The sequence below is a fragment of the Leptidea sinapis genome, chromosome 7 (assembly GCF_905404315.1).
Source record: "Leptidea sinapis chromosome 7, ilLepSina1.1, whole genome shotgun sequence".
In the NCBI taxonomy this organism is placed as follows: Eukaryota; Metazoa; Arthropoda; class Insecta; order Lepidoptera; family Pieridae; genus Leptidea; species Leptidea sinapis.
The window spans coordinates 2,717,399-2,741,756 of NC_066271.1; the positions used below are offsets into that span (position 1 = coordinate 2,717,399).

Below are 24,358 nucleotides of genomic sequence, written 5' to 3' on the forward strand. Positions count from 1 at the left end.
CAATAATATCAATTAACACAAATATCTTCCATGTATCTTCCACATATTCCTCACAGTCAAGCAGTTGTTTTATTTAATCGCCAAACGCTCAGTCTCTAAAATACGATGTCAATGAGCATTACGCACCTACGCTATTGCTCATTGATTAAAATTGCATGCATAGCGATCGACGCCCAAGTCCCGACGCGTCATTCGAGGACGCTGGGCCTTGCTGTGCGGTTGTGTAACGCGAAGCATATGACTGGTCACGTGAGTATGTCTGCGATCGTCGAGAGAAAGTACGATGCTTGAAACTTCACCGAGATGACTACTGGTGATCTGTATGATTCTATGAGTTGTTGTACAGCATTATGAAATGGTTCTTATCAGAGCTAATATTACGTTATATAAAATAAAATGTTCTTGTCAGAGCTAATATTACGTTATATAAAATAAAATGTTCTTGTCAGAACGAATCTTTCGGCATACGCTTATTACAGTTATTATGCACGATTACTATTTCTACGATCTATAATGCTACGTTACAAGTTAGGTACTAGACATTTGTATTAATTGATATTATTGGTTGTAGGTACAGCTACAATTGTTTCTTATTGAATTTACCGCTACTTCGTAAAGGGTTGAGCTAATGAGAAGAAGTAGCAAGAAACTCATTGCCACTCTTTTAAGTCAAGATTTACATTTTAATTGTTTTACAAATCATTTCAATTACAATATAAGCAAAGTGACGCAACAAAAATACTCAAATGTCAAAAACAGAAAAGCTTACACGAATAAGTCAAAAAAAGAAAAAAAAGTAAATTAATACTTATAAACACAAGAGTTATTGAGTATAGTAGGTGCATCAATCCAAACATACCGTAAATAAATAGAGGCATTATGTGAGCATTTCATAAAATAATATATTATATAATAACTTTAACCTTAAAGGAAATAATAATAATAAAAAACACATGAAGTAGACCTCCCGGTAACAAGATCATCCAGCCACCACGAGTAGCACCCGTTCACGAGCATGACGCATGGACCATCCATCGCCTCCCTCGACCATATTTGAGGGAAGGGTACGACCCGCCCCACGTCGCCGCCACAAGCAGAGGCATTTAAGCGAGCATGACGATAGCTGTCACGAGAAATCTACCGAATAACAAAACAATTCAAGTTCATCTACATATTATGCAATACTTACTAAATGCCTCTACTTACAATTTTGTTTCAAATTACTTATCTCATGATAATTATTATTATTCTTATTAAAATTGATTAAAAAACAGAAACAATATTAATATTTAAATTATATCACTATGATGACATTTATCAAACTAAGACAGACAAGTAACAGCCTAGCAGCTCAGTCCCAAGGGTTTTTTAGATCCAGATATTCAGATATTTTATAGTACCCTTTTGTATACAACTTTTTATTTAGCACTGATTTATATTCATTTAAAGGTAAGTTCTGAACGTCAATAGGGACCTTATTATAAAAACGTATACATAGACCTCTGAATGAATTTGTGACTTCTTGAAGTCGACTTACATGAACAGCAAGCCTATCCCTATTTTTAGTATTGACATTATGAGTGTCACTAATATTTTTAAATGAATTTAAATTTTTTTTTGTACATAAAGAAGGTTTTCATATATGTATTGCGATGTCAAAGTTAAAACTTTTATTTCCTTAAATTTTTCCCTTAGTGACACTCTTGGTCCTAATTTATAAATGGCACGAATAGCACGCTTCTGCAGTGTGAAAATGGTGTTAACATCGGCAGCATGTCCCCAAAGTAAAATACCGTATGTCATCAGACTGAAAATAGCTGAAGTAGACCAACCTCGCGGTATTTTCATCCGTAAGTTGCCGAATTTTTTTAACTGCGTATGCTGCAGAACTAAGCTTTTTCGCCAAATTCATAATATGAGGACCCTACTGAAGTTTGGTATCTAAGGTAATCCCTAAAAATACGGTTGTATCTACAGGTTTCAACTCATCGTCTTTTACTACAATATTTGTGTCAACCTGTCTAACATTAGACAGGGAAAATTTAATATATTTGGATTTTTTTTCATTAAGAAGGAGATTATTCGTAGTAAACCATTCCACTACTTTGGAGATAGCATTGTTCACGTCATCAAAAGCAGTATGCTGTCTATGTAGTTTAAAAAGTAAAGAAGCTGAAGAAAATCTGCAAACAATACTATCTCATGTTTATTTTGTACAAAGTATGGTAAATCATTTATGTATACAAGGAATAGGAATAGCCCAAGAATTGAACGCTGTGGAACGCCCATGGTAATGGGGGATCCAGCTGACCTCTTAATGTTCACTTCAACCATCTGAAACCTGTTGCCCAAATAAGACTTCAGAAGGCTAAGCGCTTCTCCCTTGATACCATAATGATGTAGTTTTCTGATTAAGATTTCATGATCAACACAGTCAAATGCCTTGGATAAATCACTGAAAATACCAACGGCATCCTGACAATTATCTCAGGCTTCAAAAATTTGCTGCATATCAAGCATAAAGTCGTAAGTGTAGCTTTTTTTGTATTTTATTAAAAAAATGAAAAAAGATAATATGTATAGTTTTCAGTCACATAAATAAGCAATTTTTCATATCACATGTATCTTAAATATTGAACATATTTTTTTTATTGACTAATGAATTTTGTAACTAAAATATCACAAAACTATAATTATTACGTTAAGACTTTATGCGTCGGGGGTATCGATTTGTTTACTATGACATGTAAGGAAAAATAGACATAATATTATTAAACTTGTTTTTTAAGGAATTTTCAATTGGCGTTCTTCTCTCAAGTCAAGTTCTCTTTGGACCACAGAGTACATTTAGTTACTTGTAAGTATTTTATAGTACCCATAAGTCATAACCTACTACCATATTAGTCTGTGCCTACTACCTACCCTATGATAAATGTTACATGTACTTGAAAATGGTGTGAACTATGAACTCAGAAGTTGAACTTTATTTTCAATTTTTAAATTACTGATTCTTCTAAATTTTATATGAAATAAAACATGCGACTGGTACTTATTTTTCGTTAAAATTTGTGATCAGGTGACTGAAAATGATATTGTGTGCGAATGTTGTCGTTCGTGCGGTATGTAGTGATATGTAAATATGGCTTGCTACAATGCCGGCAATAAAATTGATTCAAAAAATTTTATAGATTTAGACAACGAATATCACATTGTTGATGATTTATCCATAGTACCGCTAGCAAAAGATACTTTTGGTGAGTTACGCATTTTTTTGTATTGTCTTAAAGTTACTAAGTAAACAAACATATTTTGTATCATACAAGTCTTCATTTGCTCCCTTGGTAAACAGAAACTGCATATTATTATAGACTGTTTATTAAACGAATATTAACTGAAATGTTTTTGGCAATCTTATTAAATTAGATGAACATTCTCAGTTATCACTATGTCTTTATTTTTTCAATTTTCTTTAAGCCATATGTGAATTGTGTGGTAGGATTGGCAAAAGAGGTCAATTTTATTCAAGAAATAACAAAGTCTGCTCTTTGAGATGTCATATAAGTAGCACAAGGAAAAAGCACTGTAACTGGAGATTTAGGCTAATGGAAGGTGCTGAACATATGGCAGGACTCATTCCTCTAGAACCTCTACCACAACTTCAGCATTGGCAAGTTACCTACAATGATTTGCAAGTGAGTAATAATACTAGTAGAGGTGAGTGATAAATAATGTCACAATCACCGTGATCTGCCGTTCTGGAATGTCACAGTGATATATCACAAAGTAACAATGTTCCAAAGTCACATGTTCCGGAATTCACTGTCATGTCAGTGTATTGAACCTGTAATCTAACTTATTGTAGAGTGTATTTTGTATAATATTGTGAAACTAACCATATAAAATAACGTAATACTCAAAAAACTTGCCACTTATAAATTATCCAAATTAAATTCATACAAAATTTTCATTCATAATGTGTCTCTTCAATTCCACTCAACATTGGCGAAATAGTTTGTGCCCGACTGGTGCAGCCACACACCATATCACAAAAATTTTATTGAATCTAACTTATTGAGATAGTAACAAGTAACAGTACTAAGAAGTGTGTATATCTTACTGAAATTCAGGCATCACAATAATTAAAATTAATTCAGTAATTCCTCTGGTGTTGCAAGATAATGTGGGTGGAGGTGATCACTCTATATTAGGTGACCCATATGCTAGTTTGTCCTCCTCTTTAAAAAAGTGCATGTAATGTTTTGTTATTTTAATCAATAAAATGGAACAACTTTGAATTTGATATTATAAAACTTTATTTTATAATGTTACAACTTTTAATTTTAGTTTTTAGTATTAATATTAAAAATAACTGAAATTAGTTTTTGTTAACTAATTAGGAAGTCTACGGAACTATGAAGACATTGGAACAAAGAAGTGACAAAGTCACTGTGATTTTTCACAGTGACTTTTATGGGACTAGAAAGATAGTCACGGTCACAGAAAAATAATGCTTTTCCCCATCACTATACTCTAGTAGCAACAAAAATATATATTATATAATATAGATATATTTAAAACAATGCTTCCTTATTTAGGCTGGACCAATCAAGCAATCTGCTGCTTTAATAGCAAATAGTTATGAATGGAATGATGAACTATTTGGATGTGATTTTCTCGCGGCTCCTGTAAGTTTGTTTAAACATGCCCCGCTCCATGAGATGTGGGATAGTACTTTTGAAGGGATGAAAGTTGAAGTAAAGAACACAGATACTGATAATCCAATGGAAAAAACTAACGACTTTTTTTGGGTGGCAACAGTTTTGAAGGTTTGTTCTCAAATTTGAACTTTTCATTAATTTTGTACCATTGCTGAATGTGTTTTAAAGACTACAATAGTATTACTTACAAACATAAAGCAAATAGCTTCATCTGTCTTCTTAACTTCTGATTTGATTAATGATCTCATGAGACTGGTGACCTTGAAAACCGTAGACTGGCGAATGTGATGTATTCCATAGTTTAATAAACACAATGTAAAGTTACTCCAAATTTAAGATTACTTATCACTGTCATGTAATTCTGTAGTGACAAAGGTAAGATAAAGGCAAAATGTTTTAAATTTGGAATAACTTTACTTGGAGTTAATTAATAACACAGTAAGTGCTTAGTTTCATTAGCAAATAAATTGATTAAAGGTATGTCTGCTAAACAATTCATTTAGTCTGATGAAAAAAAAGTAAGATATAATGACCAATCAGATTTGAACCCAAAATTTTGAGCTGCATCACAATTTTTATGCTTGTTACTTTGAGACATAAACTGTTAAGTCTCGTTAGCCCAGAATTAGCTAGCTATGGCACCCTTCAAAAAGACATAAAATCGTGTGTAGCCCAAAACATATTTATATTTTAAATACTAGTTGCTACCCGCGACATTATCCATGTGGCCGCTTCAAAGCAACAAATGCTAAGTCTCATTTGCCCAGTAATTTCAGTCGCTATGGTGCCTTCATTACTGCTTCACTGCAGAAATAGGCAGCATTGTGGTACCCATAATCTAGCCGGATTCCTGTGCAAAGGAGCCTCCCACTGGTAATTACACATTTCATCTTATGTCTCAAGGTGACGAGCGTGATTGTAGTGCCACTCAGAATTTTTGGGTTTTTCAAGAATCCTGAGTGGCACTGCATTGTAATGGGAAGGGCATATCAATTACCATCAGCTGAACGTCCTGCTCATATATATATATATATTTATGTCTGCATCTAGTGTGTCAATATGGTGCCTTTATGTTGTCCTGACCACAAGATAAAATTGCATAATTTGAATAAAATCTATTTAGTAGCACCATTGTATCACACACTCTGTTGTTTGTTTTCATCACCATAACTCATAACTATTTAAATATTTGTATAAATGATGTAGTGTAAACGACAAACTTTATAAATCATATCATAATCACTTTATTAATGTAGGTCACGGAAATGACACTTATGAATGACAAAAAATATTTTTTTTTCTTATTGAATTTACTGCCACTTTGTAAAGGGTTGAGCTAATGAGAAGAAGTGGCAAGAAACTCATTAATAACATTTACATTTTCACTGTTTAACAAATCATTTCAATTACAATATATGTAAAGTGATGCAACCAAAATACTCGAAACGTCAAATAGGGAATGCCTTACGCTAGTGAAAAGTCAAAAAAGTAAATGTAAATTACACAAAACAAGAGTTATTGAGTACAGTATCTGCATCATCCACTCACACTGTAAATAAATAAAGGTATTTTGCAAGCATTTTGTAAGGTTACAAAAAAAAAATCTACATCTACTTTAAATACCAGATGTGAAATAATATGTATAACTAGTTGACCCGACAGACATTGTGCTGTACACACATACACATGAGCAGGAGAATTATATTATATGGACGGAATTGAGAATCTAAACCAATCTCAAATTCACTGGAACACACAAAAAATCATTAAAATCGGTATAGGAGGTAGTTCAATTGTGAATCTAAACCATTCTTGAATCCACCTGAAGACACACAGAAAGTTTCATTAAAATCCATTCCAGCCGTTTAGGAGGAGTTCAGTTACAACAGACACACAAAAGATATATATTAAGATATAAATAATATTTATACATAAATAATAGCCTATATTTTTTCTGATGTTTATTGTGAAGTTACATCAAAATCCATTCAGTAGCTTTTGTGTGAAAAATTAACAAACACCCACATATTTACAAAACTTTCGCCTTTATAAGTGATTCATATCTCAGATAATAGTCACAACATATTGTAAACAAACACAATCCCCTTTTTATTTTCCTAGTGTGGTATCTGAAATGGTATTCTCCGTTTATTATGTCTATCTTTACTAATGAAGAAAAAGATGATGTGTGATTGAACTAGCTTGTCCTGAACTTCTCGAGCTTTTGCCATTCAATGTTCCTGCCAGGTCTTTACGCATGCACAGAACTTTCAACCTCCCGACTCCTATAACCAATAATGGGTTTCGCGTGCCTCTTTACAGAATGTGTTCATCATTGGATTCTCACAATAATGTCGACCTGTTTTCGCACTGCTGCATTTAAGACTAAGTTAAAACAACAATTACTGTCCTTACCTTAAACCTTGTATCTTTATTCATTATTATATCCCTGTCTGTGCCTTTATTTATATAATACTGTGTATTCGCCTAAATATTCTATTGTTTACTTATCTTATCGTTCTGTTGTCATGCCTGTAAAATTGTATTCTTTTGTGTTCTCAGTGAAACTATTATAAGATATATCCAATATTGCAATTTGTATATTTATTTAACTTAATTTGTACTATAGTGATGTATCTGTTTGTTTCCTTAATAAATAAATGAATAAATATTACTTGATCAAGAATACCATGGAGAAGAGAGCATAAGCATGTAATGTTTATGTTTTTTTAATTGTTCAGGTAAAAGGATACATGGGGCTTCTAAGGTATGAGGGTTTTGGCAGTGATGATTCAAAGGACTTCTGGGTCAACCTTTGTTGCTCAGAAGTACATCCAGTTGGGTGGTGTGCAACAAGGGGGAAACCTCTGATACCTCCGAGGACTATTGAAGATAAATATACAGATTGGAAAAAGTGAGTATATATTTTATACTCATGCAAGTTATTATCTTCGTATTCAATCAACCACACTGTTTTTTTTTTCTTTTTTAGGTTCCTTGTCAAACAATTAACTGGCGCAAGAACATTGCCAGCAAATTTTTATACAAAACTTCATGATAGTTTAGCATCTAGGTTTTCTGTCGGTTCTGTGATGGAAGTAGTGGATAAGAATAGGATATCACAAGTAAAGGTGGGTTGAATAAAATATGACTGATATTAATTACAATAATTTTGTGATAAAAGATATGGTAAAGTTAAAAATTATTGCGGTAAAATTACTTAATAATTCCATTTATACTGATGTATTAAGATTTATAATATACTAGCTGACCCGACAGACATTGTTCTGTAAATAATAAAAAAAATCGGAAATCGTCGACCAGTGCCGGGAGAAACTTGTGTCTTCTATCGAGTCCTCTCTTGAGAAGGTCGCGGAATGGGGAAAATTGAACCTTGTCCAATTTAACCCCCAGAAGACTCAAGTTTGCGCGTTTACCACTAAAAAAACCCCATTTGTCGTATCACCGCTCTTCGACAACACTTCCCTCAAAGCCTCGCCTAGTATCGGAATACTGGGTCTCGAAATCTCGAGCGATTGCCAATTTCGTGGTCATCTGGAAGGCAAAGCCAAATTGGCTTCAAAGAAACTGGGCGTCATTAATAGAGCACGGCAATACTTCAAGCCGGCCCACATACTAGCGCTCTACAAAGCGCAGGTCCGGCCACACATGGAGTATTGCTGTCATCTCTGGTCTGGCGCACCCCAGTATCAGCTCGATCCATTTGACCGCGTGCAACGCAGAGCAGCTCGAATTGTCGGGGATACAGTGCTCTGTGAACGGCTGGATCACTTAGCGTTGCGTAGAGACGTAGCTTCATTGTGTGTCTTCTACCGCATTTATCACGGGGAGTGTTCCGAAGAGCTGTTTAACCTGATTCCTGCCGCCGAATTCCACCTTCGCACGACACGCCACAAGTTAGGATATCATCCTCACCATCTGGATGTGTGGCGGTCCTCCACAGTGCGGATTTCAAGGAGCTTTCTTCCACGTACTACAAAGCTGTGGAATGAGCTTCCTTGTGCGGTGTTTCCGGGACGATACGACATGGGTACCTTCAAAAAAAGCGCGTACACTTTCCTTAAAGGCCGGCGGCTCCTGTAATTCCTCTGGTGTTGCAAGAGATTGTGGGCGGCGGTGATCACTTAACAACAGGTGACCCGTACGCTCGTTTGTCCTCCTATTCCATAAAAAAAAAAAAACTTGTTTAGGAATTTGCCAATAATATTTCAAAACATCAAGAATTATTTCGTAGAAAGAAAAAAATATTTTCATACAAAATAAATATAGGAAATAAAAATAATTATAGGTCCCAAATCGAAATAAAAACTATCCTATCTCTCAAGTTGGACCAAACTGCACTCCATGAAATAATCCCCATTAAAATCCGTTCATTAGTTTAGGAGTCCATCGCAGACAAACAACGTGACACGTAATTTATATATATTAAGATAAGATAAGGCCTCTCATTATAATATAGTTAGGTCATAAATACTGTTAAAATTAATAAATGTTGATTAGGATTATAGTAATATAGAACCTTTTTGTCTATCTAATCTGAGAATCTCCTTCCACTGTGCGTTGGCTTGACAAAATGTAATCTAGACATATTTGTATGTGCTAGTGTTACCAGATGATTAGTGTTCCAAAGCAAATTAAGTAATAATGGTCCAAGGCCTTATTTAGTTACCTTGTTTAATTATGGCCTATAAAAAAAATATTTTTAAATATATTGTATTAATTTTTTGAGAAGATATGTTTGTTTGATAATTTTTGTTTGAATATATATATTTTTTTGTTTATAATTCGTTATTTCTTTTTAATATTCGACTTCAAGTGTGACTTGCAATTTAAGCAAATTATTTAATTAAATAACTTAGTTACCCTAGGATCTGATGTAAATACTTGATAAAAGGCTCAGAAATACATATTTATAAAATTAATACTCTAATAACAATATTTATATAATTTAAGCGCATAGGCCTTACAGTAGAACTCCAACTATCCGAATTAATGGGGACCGGGACCCATTCGGATAATCGGAGTTTTTTTTTAAAAATTGCCATTGGAGAGAAAAAAAGCTACGTTTTGATATTGCACTATTTTTTTATTGAATTAAATGAAAGAAACATGATATTTTCACATGTTTTAAATATAAATAAAATGTACTTATGTACAAGTTTAGAAATAAAAATCATTGTTTTTCAAACATCTCCGTCAATGTTAGCTGTTTTGCGGTCTTCGCACTCTGCTGTCTGCGCACTTAGACTTTTTTTGGACAAATTTTTTTCTGAAAGTGATTCGGATAGTCGGAGTTCGGATAATTGGAGTTCTACTGTATTAAGTCACCGTGTTTTAAAAAGGCCAAGGTTCCAGAATTAGATACCTTCGTTTATGTGTTTGTTTATAAAAGATTGTAATATTTCTTCTGAATTACTTAAACTTTATTAACCAAAGAATAATACTTTGCTCTTATTTATCACTTCCTTTGAATATATAACAAGATATGATTATTTGTTTTTTTTTTGTAGCATTTACCTTATTTTTTTTTTATTTTTTTCATTTCTATAATATTTGCAGGTAGCTAGTGTTTGTGAAATAATAGGTAAACGATTGCACGTAAAATATTACGATAGTTCACCGGAAGATAACGGTTTTTGGTGTCATGAAGATTCACCACTTATACACCCTGTTGGATGGGCGTTCAGAATCGGCCACCCCTTGGAAGCACCACAGAGTTACTGCCAGCGAGTTGCTACCGGCAGACTTTTACCGAATGACACAATACCAGATATGTTTTACAAGTACCCTGCTAATGAGCCACCATTATTCGCTGAGGGCATGAAACTGGAAGCAATAGACCCTTTGAACTTATCAGCTGTATGCGCGGCTACGGTGATGCAGATATTGAATGAGGGTTATATGATGATACGTATTGACTGCTATCCCGCTGATGCCTCCGGAGCGGACTGGTTTTGCTACCACCAGCGTTCACCATGCATATTTCCTGTTGGGTTCGCTCTGGCGAATAACATTCCATTGGTACCACCGTCGGGGTATGTAATAATATTATTCGATTTTATTTGTTTTTGATAGTATCTACTAACTGCTAACAGGAAAATTCGTCAAGCCGGCCCACATTCTAGGGCTCTACAGAATGCATGTCTGGCATAATGTGAAGTATTACTGTCATCTCTGCTCTGGCGCACCCCAGCATAAGCTCGAACCATTTGACCGCATGCAACTCAGAGGTGCTCCAATTGTTAAGAGACCCAGTGCTCGGTGAACAGTTAGACCTCTTGGCGTTGCGTTGAGATGTCGCTTCATTGCGTGTCTTCTACCGGATTTATTGCATACGGGGAGTGCTCGGAAGAACTAGTAGACCTGATTCTAACTGCGATCCACCTTCGCACTATTATACCCTTAAAATGTAGGACAAATGCTGATTAAGCAATTACTATATTATTATTATATATTACTGGGTGGCCGAGAAGTTGACGTCCAAAGCTAAAATTTGAATTTGGCTCATTTTATTGGCCAATGTTCTGGGAAGTTTTTAAAAATAGTTTAGAAGCCATAGGCTCCCCATTTTTTTTTGATACCTTTGATGAACATTTTCATCAATTTAGCTGGAGCAGTTATCTTGAACTTACGACTCAATTCTAAACTAGTTCCGCATTGGCTAAACTATTCATAGTTTCTTATGTGGTTATTGCAGCTGTAGTCAATAATTATTTACAATAAAATTAGGTGAAAAAAGCGGATAAAAGGGGAAAAAATATTATCTCCTAAACTACGCAAAATCGTAGAACATACATAGGGGTGGTTCGGATACTGATCACCATGAGGCTTTCAAATTTTAGCTTTGGACGTCAACTTCTCGGCCACCCTGTATACACCACGACCTAACGGGAGCAAGAGCAGTAGGTACTTAGTCAGTCAATAGCCGGTATTGTAACCTAATAAACGTGTTATATTTAAAGTATGAAACCTACCATATCTATTTTCACTGTATCTTTTCCACTGTTTTATTAATAATTGTATTTGTGTGTAATAAACATTTCTTTTTAAAAAGGGAGATTTTCCTTTCCGTATAACAGCACAATGATGAGATGTCTGGCGATCGACTGTGCGGTTTTCCATGAATTTTCTTCCCCACATGACCAAGCTGCGAAATGAGCTTGTGTGATGTTATATTCGATACGACATGGGTACCTTCAAAAAAGACTTCGCGTACAACTTTTTAAAAGGCCGACAACGCTCCTGTGATTCCTCTGGTGTTGCAAGAGAAAGTGGGAGGCGGTGATCACTTAACCCATTCTATTGTTTGTCCTCCATGAAAAAAAAATTGACAAGTCGTATACAGTCATCATAAAACTAGCTAACCACTAGATAACGCACACATTGAAAAATCAAAATTTGGTCATGCATTTTAGGACTGTCAGGTCGCCTATACGCTAGTATATTAAAAGAGTGTTTGCACCTACGGGCTAGTAAAAAAAGAAGGACTCCGCGCTGTGATATTAGCAAGTGAAGCACCTTTATGCTAGTGTGTGTGCGGTTACGGGGTATACCAGTTACACAATTTTTTCTTCTTTAAATAATCACATATCCACAAATACTTTTATAGTATAGTTTTTAGCCTTTTTCACAACGCACGACGGCATTTTTAAAATATTTTATTGCGACGCAAACTGATCTGTCACAGACGATGGCAAATATCATAATGGCGGCCGATCGGCTTGTATTAGTGTAAGTGTATGCATGGGGCTATGTATTTATCTACACGTTTACCGGCTTGTTATGGTGCCTCACTGTTATATAAGGTGACACGGAGTCCTTCTTATTTTACTCGTCCGTGGTTTGCACCATAGAGTTTTAACACCGTATTTACGTTACGTTATACAAAATCATAACTTTCTGCGATTTTCTTTCACACGAAATTACAAAGCTCAAATGTAAATGATTTAATTCAATTGCATTACATTTTTTTTTAAAACAAGAAATTACCTAGAATAGAGTGCATTGTGTCAAAATTACTTAATTTTTCTAAACTACTAAACAGAACAGACAGACAATAATTTAATTGATAATGTTATAAGCACCGACTGTTACATGATGATCTAAATAATTAAAAAAAAAATACTATTCTATCTCCAGATACACAGCAGATCAGTTTAATTGGGAGGAGTATTTGAAGACAAGCGGCGCTCCACCAGCGGGGCGGGGCCTATTCGCAGCGCGCGGCCACGTGGTGTCGCACGGATTCGTGGCGGGCATGAGACTGGAGTGCGCCGACCTCATGGACCCCAGGCTCGTGTGTGTCGCTACTGTAGCTAGAGTTGTCTCCGACTTGCTGAAGGTACTAGATGTTTCACTGTCCTAACCACCCCAGTGAGGGCCCAACCCACAAATTATGATATATATATTTTATTGTGTTCCGAAGAGCTGTTTAACCTGATTCTTGCCGCCGAATTCCACCTTCGCACAACACGCCACAAGTTATTATATCATCCCCACCATCTGGATGTGTGGCGGTCCTCCACAGTGCGGTTTTCAAGGAGCTTTCTTACACGTACTACAAAGCTGTGGAATGAACTTCCTTGTGCGGTGTTTCCGGGACGATACGACATGGGTACCTTCAAAAAAAGCGCGTACACCTTCCTTAAAGGCCGGCAACGCCCCTGTAATTCCTCTGGTGTTGCATGAGATTGTGGGCAGCGGTGATCACTTAACAACAGGTGACCCGTACGCTCGTTAGTCCTCCTATTCTATAACAAAAAAATTATATACAATGAAAAACCATTATTCATTGTTGTATTATTACAAGTTTGTTTGAGTGTGGACGCAAGCCCTATAACTCACAATAATATTGATGCAAAGTGTCGCACCCAGTGAACTTGTCATACTATCTCCCGTAGATTATTAGCCCCAAAAATTCACACAATTAAGTTACAACACGGTAATAATAATTAAGGCAGTAAAGTCCGCGAATGGTGACCACGTACCTGAAAGCGTAGTGTTGGTAGACCCCCACAAGATGGACCCACGATCTGGTCAAGATCGCCGGAATAGGTTGTTTGAGGGCAGCCCAGGACCGATCGAAAACTATCACTGCATAATAAAAAGCGCGGATGGTTCTCAGCATAACATGATTACGGTAACCAAGCTTTGGTAACTGATTAGCGTGCTTTACATATCGACAATGTTTGTCAGATATGTGGACGATGTATACGTTATGTATAAGGGGATCAGTCATGATAAAAGAAATGGATTTTTAAACTATATATATTAGCTAGATTAGTGTATACCTTAAATAAAGGTGTATACTTTTCTAAAAGGATGGCAACGTTCTGTGATTCCTCTGGTGAATATGGCCGGCGATGGTTTTATTTAATAATCTTTGAGTATTATTATTTTTTTATTTAGTTAATAATAAATTAATTATGAATAATAAATTAACTGTCTTCAGAATATTAATTAAAACATAACAGGAATGCACACAAAACTTACAAAATTTAATTTGGTTAAAAAGAAAAATGTAGAGAAACTTGTTGTAACAACACTGAATATAATTAGATATTTGAAATATTTAAATGACTCACTTCATTACAAGCATATACTTATTTATATTCCGTGAAAAATCGCATTCTCTTTGCAATGAATGGGTGCGTACAAACTCATGAAAAACTGATGCTGTGTGTTTTTCTATGTCATTGAACAAAATCGTATAGCCATCGAGCCGAATAAATACTCCTGATACAAATTGGTACAACGATTTTAGAATGTATCGTGAATCTCTTATTGGATAAATAATAATTCTTTTTTTTTAAATTGGAGTGATCACATTGGAGCTGTCTTGTTAGGGATAATTAGTAATCATCTCCATGTTTATAATTGAAAAGCTTTTTTCCATATTCTTTAGGACTCCTGTTTAGTAGGAATCTAAATTAAAAATAACGTGTAATATGAAAGGCACTACTAGCACATAACTAGAACGTACACATTTTTTTATATAGGAAGAGTAGAAAAAAAACATTACCGAAAAACAAAATAACGCAGGAAAATACCATCCCACAAGAATACAAAAACCAAATCTGTTAGTTACTAAATAAATATTTTAGTTCTGTAATAAAATGATAGTAAAATGTGCAACTACCTACAGTATGCATAATGCCATCCCTCGAATAAAATACATTTTATTGTATTTTTAAGTAGTTGGTCTACTTACACGTGAAATGTGATTCAATTCTCATTGGGACTACGATCCGTATAATTTCTACACCCCTTTATAACACATGAATGTATTTTAAATCCTTGTTTTATCTGTTTTTAAAATCTCGTCCGTCGTCAAACTGCTCCGCGTGCCGCAACAGTTACATACTGTTACAGCCCCGACCACTAACGGTATAGTTTTAGTTGCGCTATTTTAAAGCGTCAGAAATCCTTCCATGTTTTAAATGCGTTCACTGGTCGCACCATAAATCTGCTATGTAATCAACCCTCGACTTTTACTAAACCATTTTAAGAATTATTATTAGACTTATTATTTTTAGCGCACAGAATTAGTGTTGAACTATTGAATCTATCGTGCTCTCTTCATATGTTTGAATCACGTCTTTTTAATTCCTGTAAGTTGTGTGGGGACAGTTGAAAGTTTCCGGGTGGCCTGTAGAACGCGAAAGACCCCACTACAGGACTAACATCCAGGGGCGTGCATTGGTGCATTTCTAGCATGGTAGGCACAGCTATAGCTTCAAGTACCTGATAATATAATAGTATTTTTTTTTTATGGAATAGGAGGACAAACGAGCGTACGGGTCACCTGTTGTTAAGTGATCACCGCCGCCCATACTCTCTTGCAACACCAGAGGAATCACAGGAGCGTTGCCGGCCTTTAAGGAAGGTGTACGCGCATTTTTTGAAGGTACCCATGTCGTATCGTCCCGGAAACACCGCACAAGGAAGTTCATTCCACAGCTTTGTAGTACGTGGAAGAAAGCTCCTTGTAAACCGCACTGTGGAGGACCGCCACACATCCAGATGGTGAGGATGATATCCTAACTTGTGGCGTGTCGTGCGAAGGTGGAATTCGGCGGCAGGAAGTAGGTAAAACAGCTCTTCGGAACACTCCCCGTGATAAATGCGGTAAAAGACACACAATGAAGCGACGTCTCTACGCAACGCCAAGTGATCCAGCCGTTCACAGAGTACTGGGTCCCCGACAATTCGCGCTGCTCTGCGTTGCACGCGGTCAAATGGATCGAGCTGATACTGGGGTGCGCCAGACCAGAGATGACAGCAATACTCCATGTGTGGCCGGACCTGCGCTTTGTAGAGCGCTAGAATGTGGGCCGGCTTAAAGTATTGCCGTGCTCTATTAATGACGCCCAGTTTCTTTGAAGCCAATTGGGCTTTGCCCTCCAGATGGCCACGGAATTGGCAATCGCTCGAGATTTCGAGACCCAGTATTCCGATACTAGGCGAGGCTTTTAGGGAAATGTTGTCGAAGAGCGGTGATGCGACAAATGGGGTTTTTTTAAGTGGTAAACGCGCAAACTTGAGTCTTCTGGGGGTTAAATTGGACAAGGTTCAATTTATCCCATTCCGCGACCTTCTCAAGAGAGGACTCGATAGAAGACACAAGTTTCTCCCGGCACTGGTCGACGATTTCCCGAGAGAGACGTGCATGGCCCGTGTATACGGCATCACCAGTGCTGTCATCTGCATAGCAATGAATGTTGGAGGTGTCCAACATATCATTGATATGCAGAAGAAACAGCGTAGGAAATAGCACACAGCCTTGGGGCACTCCAGCATTCACGGGCTTCGGGTTCGAGCAATGTCCGTCGACAACGACCTGTATGCTGCGCCCAGTGAGGAAGCTGGAGGTCCACTTGCACAAGCTCTCGGGAAGCCCAAATGATGGAAGTTTAGAGAGAAGCGCCTTATGCCATACACGATCAAAGGCCTTCACTATATCCAGGCTAACTGCCAGGCCTTCCCCTTGCTTACAATAGCCGCAGCCCATATAGATAGGTGTTAGGTATACCAGAAGATCACCTGCCGACCGACCATGGCGAAACCCGTATTGTCGGTCGTTGATCAACTGGTGACCCTCTAGGTATACCAAGAGCTGACGGCTAATTATGCTCTACATGATTTTGGAGAGCAGGGAGGTAATAGCAATAGGCCTGTAGTTTGCCGGATCCGAACTGTCTCCTTTTTTTTGGATCGGATGGACAAGGGCTGACTTCCATGAGTCAGGGTTAAACGCGTTAGCACCGGCGTCAACTCAGGGGCACACGTTCTAAGCACGATTGGAGAAATGCCATCCGGCCCGCTCGACTTCCTGACGTCCAACGAAAACAGAGCTCGCCTAACAGTTTTCTGTCTGAACTGTACTTCAGGCATAGAGCTCTGACACCGCGGGATGGTCGGCGGTGTTTTTCCGTTGTCGTCAAGAGTCGAGTTGGAGGCGAAAAGAGCGCACAGGAGATCGGCTTTCTCTTTTGCCGTATGGGCCAGGGTGTCATTCCTCATGTGCAACGGCGGCATGGACGGCTGGCTGAAGTTACCAAGAGCAGCTTTCGACAACGACCAGAACTTGCGTGTTCCGGTCGGGTAACTGGAAAGCTGCTCGCCGATTTTGACGACGTGTTTTGACTTTGCACGGGCGATTTGCCGCTTAAAAAATCTGGAAGCACGGTTGTATTTCCTCTTTAGAACTATGCAGTTCGGATCCTTCCCAGCGCCGCAACCCAAGTTCGATACGCCTGTTTTTTGCAGTCAGATGCTGCTTTAACTGACGCATCGAACCAGGGCTGTGATCTGCCACCGCTCGGTACTACAGAGCTTGGTATAAAAATATCCATGCCCTGTAGTATCACATCGGCTACTGCAACGGCGCAGGCACTAGGATCATCCGAAGGGAAACAAACCCTGCTCCAAGGGTAGGATGCAAAAAAGGAACGCATCCTATCCCAATCTGCTGACTTGTAGTGCCAAACGCAGCGGGTCGCTGGTGGTCTGCGACGTGGGCGTCGTATAGGCACTACACTCCTGACCAGGCAATGGTCGGACGTTCCGAGAGGGGCGTCGACAATGACCTGGTAACCATCGGGATGTGTAGTCAGCAGAAGATCTAATAAGGACGGCATGTGGCTATCCACATCCGGGAGTAGTAAGTAGTAGTAAGAAATTTAGGTAGGTATTGCATACAATTTCTGGGTGCGTGTTCAATAGAAATTTGGTTATTGAATAACGGAACTAAATTACTTTTCACACTAGTGGTATAGGTATATTTATTTAGCTTCTTATTAAGGTAGGCATTGCTTGATTGCCTATATGGAATGCACGCTCTTGCTGACATCCTACTAGAGCCCCAGAAGGTTTCTTCATGGATGGCCACCCATTCCAGCCGTATGTGCTATACAGGAGGAGCGCGTCGAGTTATCGGTCACTATTTCCACGTCACGTTTGTAATTTGACATTTCGTCCACATGATGACATTATTACCAAATTGTGTTACCAGTTTAGCTTACATTTTAAATATTCGAAGAAGCTGCTATATATGCTTGTGTTCATATTTTAGTTATCTGACCGGAAAAAATAATGTTTTTCAAAAGAAGCCTTGGTGGGAAATTATTTCCCCTTGCCTTATCAAGGGTTTTTATATGAAAATAAGTGGCGAGACGAGCAGGACGTTCTGCTGATGGTAATTGATACGCCCTGTCCATTACAATGCAGAGCCGCTCGAATGTATGTACATAGATTTTAATGATTTAGGTGGCCAAAATTATTGTTGGGGTTATTTTAGTGCTAAGATCAGTTAAAATAAAGAAAAGGTATATATTTATAAAAACATACATATATTTGTCGGGTTATAAAGAACAGTAATATATAAAAGAGTTTTATTCACTACGAATTCTTGAAAAACCTCAAAAATTCTGAGCGGCACTACAACTGCGCTGGTCACCTTGAGACATACGAAGTCAAGTCTCATTTCCTCAGTAATTTCACTAGCTACGGCGCCCTTCAGACCGAAACACAGTAATGCTTAAAGGGTTAAAATAACGCGTAACACACTCAGGTACACTTCGACGGCTGGGGCTCGGAATATGACCAGTGGCTGTGGGCGCACAGTACGGACATGTATCCGGTGGGGTGGTGCCGCGCGGTCAGACATCGGCTGGAGGGACCCCTGCAGCCACCAGCGGCGCCCAGGACCACGCGCAAGAACCAAGCCAAACAAAGTAGACGAAGACGCAGACATGGTGAGACAATACTGATAGCCTCAACAAATGGGTCAGCAATATTATAATGACACTTCTTCTTTTCTTATTCTTCTTCTTCTTTACACTTTCGAGTCAGTACTAGAACTGCCGTAGGCCACGCTTAGTACGGCTTATATACCCCCGGATCTGTTCCATTTTCAAAATGATTCCCCCATTCCATCTTTAAATTTAAATTGTACAAGAAAATTCTTTTAACTATTTTTATCCTGCTTACACATTTTCCATACCCTTTTTTTCTGTTCCATTTGATCCTGAACTTACTAGTAATTTCCATTAACTTTACAAAACCCAAAAAATTCCATACACTGGTAGGTGTATCGAACCCGGGTCTACAGCGTCTAAAGTAAACACTTTTACGCCAAAGCTACAAGTATTGCTGACGGAGCTGTTGAAATTATCAATGTCTTGAAGTTTGACAACATGGATCATTTATTCTTTAGTTATCCCTTAATGCAATCTTCTCTGCACAATTATATACCCGCTGAAGTCCCCCGTCCAACCTCCGTTAAATGTCTCCTCTCCCTAGTTTACACTCCTTTTGTAAATATTTTGTGTAAATATATTAAAATAAATAAGATTAAGTTGTAAATATTATTTAGTACTTATATTAATTAATTATTTAAGTATTTCTATTTGTGTATGTCATTTATAGTCTTACAAGCATGTATATTATTTGTTTCAGATATTATTAGAAAATTAAACTTTATGTAATCTGAACACCGATTATTACCGTTAAACTTAGAAGACACATACTCAAAGCTTGGTAGTCTAATCTAACGTGATTCTGGCAAATCTGTGGTATATCTTCCACAGAAGCCACAGTAGGAAGAATAGAATAGAATAATAATTATGGTTACTTGATGTGTTACTAAACGCTACCTACGTAATGAACTACCATAAGACATTACAATTAATACTAACATTTATTTAACTACTCACTGTGTTAGTAATGTGATTATATATAATTATCACTATAGTTAGATACAGATATAACAGTTTTATTATGTGCGTTTAAATTATAAATCCCTTCTACACATGGTCGGGTTTGGTACGGCCGGACCATCAGACGGTCAATTGGTAATAATAATAATCTTATGCGAGGGATAATACGACATGCCATCGAATATGGTCCGCTACCAGTCCGCAGTCTGGTAGATATGGTAAAAGAATACTGCTAACTTACTGTTACTGTAACCGACTTTGATTATCAAACGCCTAGCTAACGCACACATTGGCAAATGAAAATTTGTCACCTATTGTTGGACTGTCAGGTCTTCTATACGCTAGTATACCTACCTATTCTTACTCTATGGTTTGTACCCTCCCAAAATCAATCAACTAAAATATTTTAAACATGTATTAGTAAATTGTCATCTCTATCTCTGATGTCAATCTGTGATATGAGAGATCTTGTTATGTGCGATGCGACGAATATTATCAAACGAAGTGGTAACTGGCACCAATATTATTCTTATTATTACATTTTTAGCGATTATTTTTACTATAATGCGCTTTTAACATTATATTAAATAATAAATGACATTGTAATTATGCTTATAAAGTTTTTTAGGTGTGGCTTTACGTTCGCCAACTTGAATGTACCAGTTATTCATTGATTTATATGCTAACGAGCTGACCCGACAGACGTTGTTCTGTATATAATAAATAAAATAATGTATTTATACGAATTTGTCAATAATAATAACATCAAATATTACTTCGTAAAATATGCACCCTGCTGTCGTAATGAAATTATTTCACACCAGAACTGTCAAACCATGCGTCAATAAATTCTCTCATAGAAATTATGTATGGACACATCAAAGGAAAAACATATTTCTTGTTTTTATTTAAATTAGCAGCATTTTCCTATTTATTCACCTTTTAAACCTTCTCTGGACTTCCACAAATAATTCAAGACCAAAATTAGCCAAATCGGTCCAGCCATTCTCGAGTTTTAGCGAGACTAACGAACAGCAATTAATTTTTATAAATATGTTAATATAAAACGCAACCACTGGAATATTTGCATGTCTGTCAAGACGAAACATGTGCCTAGTCTTAAATTTGTAACAACTTTAGCCGAAAATGTTTCGCCAACAAAGAACTTAGAGTTTGATGAGACGAGCCACAGACTCAATTCACAAGTTATTTACACGTGATTCCAGTTGCCAAGACCGTGACTCTGCGACCGCCTAATACAACTGAGGAAAGTTCTCAAAACTCGGAGACGGGTGACACCAAGAGTCTTTCTGAAAATGGAGAGACCAAGAGCCTCTCACCACCGACCAGCGTGTCGGAGATGTCGGCGGACGTGGAGCAGCGACCTGACGCTGACGAACCCCAGAGTGAGGTGAAGATGGAGGTGGAACCAGAAACTCCGCCGAGTGAGGTCAAAACCGAGGAAACCATCGAACAACCCATTGAAGAATCAGCTGTAAGTAATAACGAGTTTTTGTACCATTGGAAGGCTCCTTTTGCACAGAATGCCGGCTAGATTATGGATACCACAACGACTTATTTCTACCGTGGAGCAGTAATGTGAAAGTAAAAAAACTGTATTAAATTACTGTGTTTTGTTCTGAAGGGTGCCGTAGCTAGTGAAATTACTGGGTAATTGAGGCTTAACATGTTATGTCTAAAGGTGACGAGCTCAGTTATAGTGCAGCTCAGAATTCTTGGGTTTTATAGTAATCCTGAGCAGCACTGCATTGTAATGCATATGCACCCTTATTTCCACAAAAAAAAATCAATAACCAGCTAAACGTCCAGCTCGTCTCGTCCCTTATGTCCATTAAAAAAAAATAAGATTCGTAAACTCTGCCTCTACTATCTGGAAGAAACGCACGATTTGCTTAAAAAGAAGCAAACATTTTCTTACCAATGCTTCAACGCCCACTGGAAATTCCTTTCTCTAAAAGATTTTTCTGTATGTGGACATTAACACAATCACACACACTTATATACACACATACACTTGCAAAGGTAATAACACTTCACTACATAGCCTAAAACAAAGTAGCTTCCTGCTGTCTGTCCCTGTGTATTTTAAAGATCTAATTTTGTTGCGGTTTGCGGTGATTCAAGATATATAATACATGCATAATGTAGTAGAGAAACACTGATAATTTTAGAGGTTTCTAATGTGATGGCGTCAATAAACACACTAATTTTTGACAGAACGAAGTCTGTCTGGGTAGCTAGTTTTTTAATATTACATTCGATAAAAATGATAGCTCAAGTAGGTAATCGGGCAGCCATAATACATCCACTCCCACTCAACACCTTGGGGACGAGAGGATGGCTGAAAAACAGTGCTGCATGGAAACATGACTCCATGATCCTAAGTCAGGTGAAGCTGACCCTTGTCCTGTTGCCTGTTGTTTTATTTTAATTTATTTATTTTTCTTAACTTTTGCAAGCAAATCTTCAAAAGGAACTCGGTCTCGTCCCTTATTTCCACTAAAAAAAAACCATTTTACAACACGATGAAGTTTTTGGGTCTTGGTCAAATTATAAGATATGCATCGGGCACAAACCTTCTTGACTATAGTTCGACAATTTGAGTGAATAATTTTGTGAAATCGACGTTTCCATTTTCAACCATAATGTGTTGAATTCCAACCACGTTATAGTGATTAAAATAAATATATTCTTTACTAATAATAAAATAACTAATAGAAAATTCAATTGTCCTAGGAAACCACCCCCATAGATGTGCCGGCTGAAAATTTTCCAAGCGAACAAATATATAAAGCAGAATCAGAAGACACTCCCATGCTGCCTGCAGACGATACAGATAGTTCCGGTGATAAGCTGATACCAAGGCTAGTGAATACTACAGTGTCTCTAGATATTCTTAACTCACTCGACCCCGAAAACTGGACCACAGCAGATGTTGAGAAATTCCTCACAGTGAACGATTGTCAACCTTACTGCATCAATTTTGCGCATATCGATGGCCCAATGATGCTTCAGCTAACAAAAGATGAGATCATAGAACTGCTGGAGATGAAGGTAGGACCGTCTTTAAAAATATTCGACCTTATACAGCAACTGAGATGTAAAATAAAACAGCCGCAGTGCAGATTGCTTGGTAGCTTTAAGTAGTTTTCACTGTTTTGTTATCATTATTGTAGTAAGTATTTGTATGTTTGCAATGGCTAGCTCATCGAATAAGCATTTTCTATCTTTCACAAGTGTTGGTTGAATAACGGCTAATAATAAATGAAAAGCAACCATTTTTCTGTTTTAGTTTATTTGTGCGGTAATTTTATATATAACATATTTTTGGCATTAATTTATTGAAAATGACGGTACTGCGAAATAGTGCTCCTGTATACAACAGTAGAATGTAATAATGAATTTAATAATCCTTTAAAATAAATTATGTATTTTTAAATATTTAAGATTGTGATACCATAGAATTTATAAGAATAAATCAGCATGTTCTTTTTAGTTTTATTAGTATTTTAATGAGTTTTCATCACATAAAAAGCGGAGGTGGTAGTATTTATACATCAATTATGTTATAATATAATGACTTGACAACCGTTAGTAACCCATTAAAATATATTTTATCTACACCCATGCTTTAAATCCTCTATTAAAGATTCTAAAACAGTTAGCTTACTGCTAACATTAAAAAAGTCAGTCCTAGTAACCATAATATCATCCAAAGGAGTGTTGTAATGAAAACGGATGATGTATTGTTGTACTGAATTTCATTACAACACTCGTTTGGATGATGTAATGGTTACTAGGACATTGGGTGTTTTTATATTTTATAGAGGATTCATATTATGGGTGTAGATAAAGTCTTGTATGCAACTGTTGATAATTAGGTATAAAAATACTCATGTGATACTATTATCATTCGTGTTTTAATACCCTTTATTACACAACAGTTGCATAAATAACTATTTCAACTCACTTGATTGTAACGTAGATCTTACCACTCATAATGCAAGATAATTAAAAACTCGAAACTTTACATTACTAAGTGGTTAATGATATCGCAATTAAGTTTTTACCTCATTGCAAGTTATATTGTAACAAATTTTTTCAACACACTTGCTCGAAAAGAGAGCACGGCATTACATCATTCTTAGGGCCATAAACTGAACTATAACACACACGTGCTTAATAGAATTATCCCTACGAAGTTTAGAGAGTAAACAAAGCATTTTCAATTTGACCGGGTAATACAGTTATTTTTTTTTTGTAACAACAAAGACGATTTATGCCGCTAATAATTCATATACATTTTTGGAATAAATAAATGTGTACGTAATTACGACGTTAAAAACATTTATTATTATCAAATCTATAATATATAATATT

General features: G+C 36.9%; 1 protein-coding gene across 2 annotated transcripts; it reads left to right on the forward strand.

The window, feature by feature from the left end:
* Nucleotides 1-2,939: 2,939 nt before the first annotated feature.
* Nucleotides 2,940-23,477, forward strand: LOC126965514 (polycomb protein Sfmbt). 2 transcript variants are annotated; one of them, XM_050809164.1, is made up of 10 exons: nucleotides 2,940-3,254; nucleotides 3,475-3,692; nucleotides 4,596-4,826; nucleotides 7,460-7,632; nucleotides 7,711-7,849; nucleotides 10,299-10,774; nucleotides 12,879-13,080; nucleotides 18,811-18,994; nucleotides 21,184-21,452; nucleotides 22,715-23,477. In XM_050809164.1, the coding sequence occupies exons 1-10, from the start codon at nucleotides 3,140-3,142 to the stop codon at nucleotides 23,123-23,125; spliced, it is 2,418 nt and encodes an 805-aa protein (XP_050665121.1). In that variant the 5' UTR covers nucleotides 2,940-3,139; the 3' UTR covers nucleotides 23,126-23,477. The 2 variants fall into 2 exon arrangements, with proteins under 2 accessions (XP_050665121.1, XP_050665122.1); XM_050809165.1 differs by lacking the exon at nucleotides 3,475-3,692 and having other exon boundaries at nucleotides 3,119-3,254.
* The last annotated feature ends 881 nt before the right edge of the window (nucleotides 23,478-24,358 follow it).